The 11,167-nt window shown below is 32.6% G+C and overlaps 1 protein-coding gene across 1 annotated transcript; it reads left to right on the forward strand.

Moving 5' to 3' along the window:
* Positions 1-3,203: 3,203 nt before the first annotated feature.
* On the forward strand, positions 3,204-7,954 carry LOC135200607 (uncharacterized). The gene is made up of 3 exons (XM_064229226.1): positions 3,204-3,360; positions 5,643-5,771; positions 7,587-7,954. The coding sequence occupies exons 1-3, from the start codon at positions 3,279-3,281 to the stop codon at positions 7,757-7,759; spliced, it is 384 nt and encodes a 127-aa protein (XP_064085296.1). The 5' UTR covers positions 3,204-3,278; the 3' UTR covers positions 7,760-7,954.
* The last annotated feature ends 3,213 nt before the right edge of the window (positions 7,955-11,167 follow it).

Below are 11,167 nucleotides of genomic sequence, written 5' to 3' on the forward strand. Positions count from 1 at the left end.
GGTGCATGTGGGGTTCTGACAATGTAGTTAGAGTAGCTTCTAACCCCTCAAACCTCCATGGGTCAGATCATGCGTCCCATTGTGAAATTGTACCCGTTAGAGTTGTGGCAAGAAGTTGAGACTCCTGATCCTGCCAAATTTCCTGAAGTGAGTACTCGACCATACCGAGGAAGGCTGCTCGGGTGGCTGCAGAAACTAGAAAAGTTTTGATTCAAAAGGGACTGTTGTAAATATTAGATATTAGACTTTTGGTGGCGGGGAATATGTCGTTACTTACAATAACGACATGGAAAATCAATTTTTATTGAATATCTATGTTCATGCTGTATTATGGGGGGGGAAAATGTTCCTTTATATTACATAGCGTTAAGTGGAAATGTGCAGGTTGTGTACAAATGAATGTTTTATGTTTATATTTAATTGTAATAAGCGTTGTTACCAAGGAATATTGTCTTGTGAATGGTTTTGTATAAATTGGTTAACATGCGATGTAAGTTGTTTGATAGTTTCGTTCGGTTCGTGTTGGTTGGTTGGGGCTTCGTTCGTTTTGTTGTTAATTTTGTCGTGAGCGAACGAGGCCGAAGTCGTGTGTTTTGGGTGAGAGAGCGAACATATTATTTTCGACACAGAAGTGAGCAAAGGGTATGAAGTCAGTCGTTTCTCAACATTGGTACTGGTAGAGTGGGTTGGTAACAGGAGAACTTAATCAGAGTGAAAAGGATTTCACTTCGATTAACGATGTCGTTCCTTCCCAGCATTTATTGAAGTGGATGGATTAAATCAACCGAAGTTTGGATGAGTATTATATGATATATTATTTAATTTGCCTTGACTGGGATAAATCGCTAGGGATATGCATATCTGTGCGTGGATTCCGTGACTGGGTAAAATTGAATATATATTAGTGGTATCGTGGTTTACCCGTGCCTATTGTAATCCGAACTCGGCAACAACTTCATGTTAAAACTAGTAAGTAATAATTCGGGGGCAAAACACAATAGAATATAGTATATATGTCCTTTCATGTCTGTAACACAACGCAATGAATTCTTTATGTAGAGAAAGGGTCTTGAGTTCTCTTAAACGAATCTGGTAATTAGTAATTTCCTGTTTTTCTGTAATTGACTGAAGTCATTATATGTTGTTGCTTGTTTGACCCTAATGAGTAACAATAGTGCCCTGGCTGTGGTAGGAATTGGAAATCCTTTGAAGCTTGCAATCTTGATCCATTGCGCAATTTTTCTAAACTCCGTGGCTGAACTGCTACCCGCCACGTGTTGGGTGATTGAAGGTGGTCCCCCCACCCTTTGTGTACCTGGAGCTCTGTAAATCATGTAAATATAATGCTTTTAAAACTAGGGTCAACTTTTATGTAAATTCCTCCCTCCTCAGTAAAATTGGCATTATGCCTGAGAAGTTTAGTTTTTTGTTTTTTTTTTTTCGTTCAAACTCTCATCCTCCAGTCAAGGCCTAAATTTTCAGTGTAATTGCATTTCTGGGAGGAATCGACGTGGAATTTTGAATAATACATATAATAATATATATATATATATAGTATATATATATATATAATATAATATATATATATATATATATTCTACGATTATTGGTTAAGACTCGTAATGGTGTATTCTATTACGGTAACTCCCTATGGTACCATCACAGTCACGGGAGGTAGGGAAAGTTTACATAAATGACAAATATGTTACACCGTCCAGGCTCGGGCAAAAAATAGGAGAAAACGTCAGTGGAGTAAAAATTGTTATGGTTATCAGTGATTTAAAAAGAGAAAGTCTGACACTTTTTCATCTTTATGGATGAAACGCAAATGGGAAAACTGACACAAAGTTTTTCCTATCTATAACAGATTATAAAATCAGTGATAAGCTACCTCCAAAAAATATTCTTCAATAAAAAACTGATATAACGAAAAAGGTTAAAACGAAAAGCATTCTATCCTTTGAGAGAGAAAAAAAAAGGGCTTTTAAAAATAGTTCGGCGGAAGAGTAATTCTTTTAGCCATGCAACGCTGCCCATTTTATTTACAGGGATTCGATCCTGGGTCAAAGGTCAGGTCAGCTTTAAAGTACCTGGCAATGGCAGCAAAACCAAAGGTGCTTGTTGCGTTCGTTGTCACGACGAAATCCATGTCCCCACATGTTTGGCTTTGAGGAGTACCCAAGGGGAGGGGCCAGTGACCCCCGCTGTTTTCGTCTTTCATTTTTCCAATAGACGAGATGATTGATATTAAAACTAATGAAGACACCAATAAATAAATGAAGTACTTTCATTACGTATCAGCTAATAACCGTTTCTATGATCTAAAGGAAACTAATCTTTGTGCTGTTCATTCCCGAATCTTTGCTTTGTCACTGCTTTATTTCATTATTCTTTTATTTAATGCTCCTTTGTCCTCGTCTTCGTTAATTGCATTCGGTGGACGACGAATTTCTCCGATTTTTTCTTCCTCTTAGTTTCTTCTGCGATTTCGATCTGGGCATTTTGTCAAACTTTCATTTTTTATGAAGTTTAATTGGCATTACAGAAGAAGGTTAAACATCTTTCATTACTTTGCATCATTATTTTTCAGTCTCTCTCTCTCTCTCTCTCTCTCTCTCTCTCTCTCTCTCTCTCTCTCTCTCTCTCTCTCTCTCTCTCTCTCTCTCTCTACATGTTTGATTACTTTGCCTTTTCATCATTAGCTCTCTCTCTCTCTCTCTCTCTCTCTCTCTCTCTCTCTCTCTCTCTCTCTCTCTCTCTCTCTTCTGTCGTGGGAAACTCCATCAGACGTCGACATAGCAACCCAAGCATATCGACTCCCACAGCCCCACTTCCTCCGCTGGAGTCGGGAGAAGAAGAAGAAGAAGAGAAAACGTTTTTCTTGACATTCCAGGAGACAATATCCTGCATGAGGAACGCGAATGGCATGATACCCCTTGACCAGAATAAACTTATGAGAGAGAGAGAGAGAGAGAGAGAGAGAGAGAGAGAGAGAGAGAGAGAGGTGGGGAAAAAATCGTATCACGAGTTCCTGCCTTGAAGGACGAGGAAGAATTCACCTGATAAGGAATTTGTCCCACCGTAGAGGGAAGTGGAGGAGACTCGTAGGAGGTGCTGAAGGGGGCGTAGGAAGAACGCGTCCTTGGAGACAAAGGATAAATAGACACGCAAGGTCTTCTGCGTCAGTCAGAACATCCACAGGACTCAACTAAATCGCTTCACTCATTGGAGAAATCGCTAAATTTACCGACTGGACAAACCAAGAAGAAGCCACAATCATGAACAAGTTGTTAACAGTTACCATGGCAACGATCATTTTGAGCGCCATGATACAAGTCACTTTCGCCAAACAAAAAAACAGTGAGTACAGATATATATATATATATTATAGATATATATTATATATATATATATATATATATATATATATAATATATATATATATATATATATATAAGTGTTGTATTCATCTACACTGTTCATAAACACATTATTCTAAGGAGGACTGATGAGTTTAAAAATTTATACCTATCTTTTAAAATTTAGTTCATTTGATATCTTTATAAAATCATCTATCGATCCAGCTGTCTATCTCTTTGAAGTGGACACCAATAACTGAACTTCATACGTTAATTTTTTTTGTCCTATTATAATTAATCTTTTCTTACATAATGAGTGTTCATTCTGAGGAAGATTTTCAATGAGTTAATAGGATAGGTAGGCCCGAGATTAACGCTAACATCCTTTAAATAAGTTGGGTAATAATAGTAATAGTGTTTCTCGCTTTTATTATTGACACAATAATCCAACAAAGGCAAACAAAAATCTTTCTTTTTGGTGAATGATAAAATGCTTAGATCAGAATATATTACGACTAGCATACACATTTTTTTTTCGATTGTATTTGCATAACCGCAATTCTAAATATTTTCTATTCAGGTTATATAAAGTTCTTGCGTCATTTTAATGTAATTTTTAATATGTATGAATTATGGTGTAATTTAGTTTTTCTGTATTTCCCATCATCTTCTTCTATTTCTTTCAAATGAACTCAGTATTCTTGGCAAGCACATTGTGGGTGTGTTCCATATGAAACACCAATGGTGTGTTTCATATGAAACACCAGCTACCTTGCAGTAAGAATTGGTACGAACACCAACCTGATGGAATGATAGAAAACGATCAGGCAAAGATCATCTGGGACTATGGCATCAGAACAGATACGTACCAATAGACCAGACGTGACGTTGGTTGACAAAATCAAGAAGAAGGTATCACTCATCGATGTCGCAATACCATGGGACACCAGAGTAGAAGAGAAAGAGAGAGAAAAGTTTGATAAGTATCAAGACCTGAAAACAGCAATAAGAAGGATGTGGAATATACCAGTGTAAATTATGCCCATAATCATAGGAACACTAGGAGCGATCCCAAGTTCCCTGAAAAGGAACCGGGAAAAACTAGATACTGTAGTAACTCCAGGACTCATGCAGAAGAGTGTGCTCCTAGAAACAGCGCACATAGTCAGAAAACTGATGGACTCCTAAGGAGGCAGGACGCAACCCGGACCCCACACTATAAAAACCACCCAGTCAAATAGGATGACTGTAATACAAAAAAAAATATAAATAAACATCATAATAAAATATATACTATCGTTAGACAGCTAGTCCTTGAGTCATGTTAGCAACTGCCGAGTTACAACAATGAATACTGTGAGATGTTACTACGAGGTTGACACAATTACTTTCGTTCCCAATATCAGTGCTTACAATCTGGCAAAACACTTTCGAATTCTGGGTTGAATAGAGATGGGTCACAGTCTTGAGCGAGGAGCGTCGGATAATTTAATAACTTCAATGCTGCCATTGCTATTCTGATTTGTTTTGATTATAGACGCGAATAATTAATTACACACACAACCCCATACACACACACACTTTCAGAGAAGACAAATACGAAATTACATTTTAATAATTTCATAAGGGTAATATATAAGGGTAATGAGGCTGTTTACGACATTAGTAGTCTCGAGGGATCGATTCCGAGGCTAGGAGTGTGTAGCAAGAGCATATGCCCTAAAACTTCCTCTCTCTTTCTCTCTCTATCTCTCTAGTATGTATTGGTATGTATATACATACATACATACATATACATATATATATATATTATATATATATATATATATATATATATATATAGATGTATATATATATTATATACCAGATATATATAGATATATATATATATATAATATATATATATATATATATATATATATATATATATTATATATATATATATATATTATTTGCTTGTTGCACTGTGAAACAATAGTTAGAGAAGATGGAAAGTAAGATGGAAGAAAGGGAACATGCCAGGAGGTACAGTAAAATAAATGGAAAAGGGTTTGTAGATAGGGTCCGAAAGGACAATGCATAAACCTTAAATATGCCTACAGTGAACGGCGTGAGGTGCACTGACGGTACTAGCCCTCTACAGAGATTCAATAATGCACGATTTATTAGACAGGATCCAATTAACTGTGAGAGTTCTCAAGCTAATGTCCTATACACTAACCTACATTCACTTTTTTTTTTTTTTTTTTTTTTGTTTTTTTTTTTTTTTTATAAAAACGAAAGGTTGGTGGACCAAACGCTCCCTCCCACCTGCTCGTCTCCCAAAATTTGCGGCCCAAGAAAACACGAGCAATGGAGCAGATACAGATGAAGATATATTGAATGCAACGAAGTCGACCACAAATACGGGAGGTGAGTGGGAAAGTGTGAAAGCATAATATATAAACTATCTATACCTATATCTATATATATCTATCTATCTATCTATCTATATGTATATATATATATATATATATATTATATTTATATATATTACATTATTATAATATTAAAAATATATATATATATGATAATATATATATATATATATATATATATTATATATATATAAATATATATATATATTATTTTTATATATATAATAATATCTATATATATATATATATTCTATATATAATATATATATATATATATATATATATAAATATATATTTTATATATATATATAATAATACTCTCTATAATATATATATATATATATATATATATATATATATTTATATATATATCTACTATATATATATATATATATATATATATATATATATATATACTATAGATATATATATATATATATTTTATATATATATTGTTATATAGATAGTATATATATATATATATATATATATATATATATATATATGTATATAAATATATCTCTATATATGTATATAGATGAATGTGTGAATAAAATACGTAGCCTTTTCGTTAGTAATTATTCGTGGTTCATTCTGTCCTCTTTCCTCCGGCAAGGAAGAGGAAATGCAGAAAACATAATTGTAAATAAATAAAATTTGACACGATAAAGAATACAATATCAACCTTGGAAACGTGAGAAATATAATAAGACAAACTTGTAAATAATAACGTCCATATGTAGAATATTGTATATAGATATATTTAATACAAAAATAAAATTAAGCCAACGAGATTGGATGTTATGATATAGTAACTTGCTCGTTTACAAACAATAAAGTATGTACATACAGTATATATGTATATATATATATATATATATATATATATATATATATATATATATATATACATATGTATATATATATATATATATATATATATATATATATGTATATATACATATAAATATATATAATATATATATATATATATATATATATATATATTTATATGTATATATACATATATATATATATATATATATATATATATATATATATATATATATATATATATATATATATATCTATATATATATATACACATACATCGATTTTTGTGTTCCCTGCAACCTAGGAACAATGGCTGAGTGCAAATTTCACAACGTTTATTTTCCTTCTGCAAATATTGCACCATTTGAAGCCAGCCACGTACCCAACGTTCAACAAACAAGCCCTGTATCCGTCCTTGGCCCTGTCACGCGAAGAAGTCCGCCCGGGTATCTAGTGCAGGCAGCAAAAACGCTTTTGTGTATATAAGCTTTTCTCTTTCTTTCTTTTTTTTAATCCATTTTTACTGGTGCTAGTTGTCGCGTCTTTTTGTTACTCATATCTGTTTTAGAATGCTTACTTCTTCAGAGGATAAATATGTGTGAGATATTAATATGAGTTTGCACTTAGGAGATCTATACATATTTGTGAACATATATACATTATATACGTTATGTGGATATATATATATATATTATATACATATATATTATATAGATATATATATATATATATTTTATATATACATCGGTATATATATACATATCATATACCTATAAATAAATATGTATATATTCACAAGGGTCACTAGCTGAAATTTCATAAAGAGGAAAATGAAAAAAAAGATTATGATGATTTGATGATAAAGAGAGAGAGAGAGATGAGGAGAGAGCGAGAGAGAGAGAGGAGGAGAGAAGAGAGAAGAGAGAGAGAGAGTCTGCACTGAAAACTTTACCAATAAATCTTGTTTCACTCCCAGATCTGGATATACAAAAAGAAATCGACATCGCGATAGTCTACGGTGTCTTCTCGCCCTGTTTCACTTACTCCTCCCTCCAGCGGATGTCACCCTGTCACTGCATCGTCCACCGGACGTTTGATGTCATCTCAGGGGAGGAGGAGACCGGGAGGACGCTCGTCAGGGCTCTGTAGGAGTTTTATCGCTCATTCACTAACTGGATTTCTTGTTGACTTGACCCTCCAACAATCTCACTCGACATGAAGAGTTGCGTGGTGGCAAAGAGTGGAATGAAACATACATACATACATACGTACATACGTTACATACATCGTAAATTAGTAATTTATTCACGACCACTGACTTCAGCACTGAGCCCACTGTATTAACTGCTGAAGTCGAATTTTATGAACGGGAAAAAAAAAAAAAAATTTATTGGAATAATATTATTGTTTTCATAAATTCCTATGAATTACTATCATTAACTATAAGACACATGTATCCATTTATATTGAATGTCATATAATAGACGAGCCGCAGTTGAATAAAGTAATGGAATGTTCAGAACAGTTTTATTTGGTTTTTGTGCATTTTAAATGAAACTACAAATCTGTCTGTTTCTGTTTTAATTTCTTTTTTCCTTCTTTCTTCTCGTGTTTCATCTTACTCATAAATCAATTGGCAATATAATGCATGGAAATGTAATATGTATATGCATTCTATTTACATAAATATATATATACACATATATAAATGCATATAAATAATATACATTATATATATATATATATATATATATATGTATATATATGTATATATATTTGTGTGTGTGTGTGTATACATACACGTGCGTGTTTAATATGTATATGTCTATTTTGCTTTTACTTTTCAATTAATTTACATATGGGTGCTATTCTTCTCTTGTGTTAGATATGGCTCCACATAGGTAAATTACCATTTCAACAACCTTCATGACCTCCGATTTCATTTCCCGCACTTTCCTATTTGCGGGTAATGAATTGGTCTCATTTCTAGAAATCCAGGGAAATATACGACCTACATCGCTGCAAGAGTGAAGTCGAATCCACCTTCAGTTCTTATATTTCATTGTGTCGAGTATCTGAACTTGCATTACGTCTTCACCTAAAAATGAAATCGAGTTTTTCGTCCTAATCACTAACTAATTACTAGTATTTATTTAGGCACAAATCATTGGAAATAGAAATATTATCTAGAGGAAGATCAATGGTTAACAGTAGCGAGAATTCATATTCAAGTTTTGGAAGTTTTTGGTATTATATGACAAAGATTGCTTGATACATAACCGAAAAATAACTTGATGAATTAAACATTCGATTTTTTTCTTATTTTACTCTGTAAATCAACTGTACTCTGTCTCTTGAATGTGCTACAACATATCGGCATAAATACGATAAACATGTGCAAAAACACATGATCACACATCGATATGTGCATACATACATAGCATATACATATACATATTTATCCATATACATATATATACTTACATACATATATATATGTATTGTATATATGTGTATATATAATATATATATATATATATATATATATATATATATATATATATATATATATAATATATATATATATATATATATATATATTAATATATATATATATATAGATATATATATATATATATGAGGGGATGAGAGATGAGGAGGAGATTGAGTATAGAGAGAGAAGAGAGAGAGAGAGAGACGAGAGATGGAGAGAGAGAGAGAGGAGAGGAGAAGGAGAGATGAGAGAGAGAGAGAGAGAGAGATACTAAATGCTCTTACTGTCCACTTTTAAATCATCGAAACATTAATGATAATAATAATTCAGTGATCCTCGCAAATATTTTAAAATGGAAAACATAATTTAAATATGTTTATGATTCCTATAATAATAATATAAGTTTCGCTTTTTAATGATCTACACGGTAATAAAATCGTAGATTGTCTGTACCGTAATGAAATATCAAGCATTTGCATTATTCTCTACGATGTGATTAAGTTCGTATTCAGCCTCCAGATAATAATGTTACTTCCTGAAACTACATATCATAAAAACTTATATTTTTATGGAGGAAAAATGGCATGAAACAATTTTCACGCTTCATTTCGTAATGATTAAACTACACAGAAATTCTGAGGAGGAAAAATAGGAACACTAATGAAACTGTTAGATTACTCTTGAGGAAATATGACTGTCAATTTGTATTTCTCATTATATCTCTGAAGCATTTTCTATAATACTAAAATGACACGTAATCATTCTCAAGAAAGGTCACTTTATATTCTATTGTTTTAAGGCCAATATATATATATATATATAATATATATATATATATATATATATATATATATCTATATATATATATATATATATATATATATATATATATACATATATATATGTATATTATCACGCCCGAAAATATTTTTTTGCACAACCTGAAGTACCTTTAACTACGAGTTATAGTTTGTAAACAATGATGGCAAAGGACAACGAGGGAGTATGATACGAAAATGTTAATATAAATATTTATTTACAAAAGAAGAAAAAAAATAATTGAATAATATTTGGACCGAGGTAAGTTTCAGGTCACTGCAGCGTAAACTTGATGTTTCGTTGTAACGAAGTGCTGTTAATTGCAGCTCTAAAAATGGAGGACAGTTACTAAAACCAATACTTAACTCCTCGTAAAGTATCATCAACGGCGCTGCAGTTGCAGTAATAAATATGAGGGACCAGGTGATAAATCTGAAGTTCCTTTAGAGGCTGTCCAAGGCTGATATCCTCTCGTGTGTTCGTAATGTGTCCGTCGCAGATTAACAAGTGTTGTAATCCTCCAAGATTGGTATCCAAAACTTTATGAAAACTCGATCATAGCTGCTCCTCGAAGACAAACATCTATGCATCAGCAGCGGGAGAACGATCAAACGGGCGTGACAGTGGTATAAAGCGCTGAAGACTCAAAAGCAGGGCAGGCGTTGATGTCGAATAAAGGGCGCTAACAGCTACACACCATTGCAGCGATCCAAGGCGAATCCACTGCTCTCAGTAGACAAGTACCTCTCAGAGGCAATCCCAACCTCTCTAGCGTTCAGAGGATCACTGACGGCAAACTTGGGCTTTTCCCCCCCCCAAAAAAAAAAAGTCTCTCTGCCTCCACGTCATCATGTAAAGGAAGAAATTATTGGATTAGAACCATCCTCCTTAACGACTGCAAAACAAAAACAAATAACAAGCAAACAGCACCCAGTTACTAAACAAGCAGCAAACATACGACTGCGTGGGCAAAAATAAATTAATAAATAAATAAATATATAATAAACGAACGAAATATTTTCGGGCGTGATAATATATATATACATATATATAGTATATATATATACATATATATATATATATATATATATATATATATATATATATATATATATATATATATATGCAGTCGTTTTCTGCTTATTCTGGGATATCGTAGTGACAATGTTCTAGAGTGCCCGGATGAAATGTCATTCATTTTCCCCAAGTCTCTTACCAAATTGTCAATGAGTGGATATGAATAG

Source organism: Macrobrachium nipponense, chromosome 27, assembly GCF_015104395.2.
Source record: "Macrobrachium nipponense isolate FS-2020 chromosome 27, ASM1510439v2, whole genome shotgun sequence".
Classification (NCBI taxonomy): domain Eukaryota; kingdom Metazoa; phylum Arthropoda; class Malacostraca; order Decapoda; family Palaemonidae; genus Macrobrachium; species Macrobrachium nipponense.

Coding starts and splice junctions, on each gene's coding strand:
- LOC135200607 (XM_064229226.1), top strand. CDS start 3,279: ATGAACAAGTTGTTAACAGTTACCATGGCAACGATCATTTTGAGCGCC. Junction 3,361..5,642: donor TTTCGCCAAACAAAAAAACA/GTGAGTACAGAT, acceptor TAAAAACGAAAG/GTTGGTGGACCAAACGCTCC. Junction 5,772..7,586: donor GTCGACCACAAATACGGGAG/GTGAGTGGGAAA, acceptor TTTCACTCCCAG/ATCTGGATATACAAAAAGAA.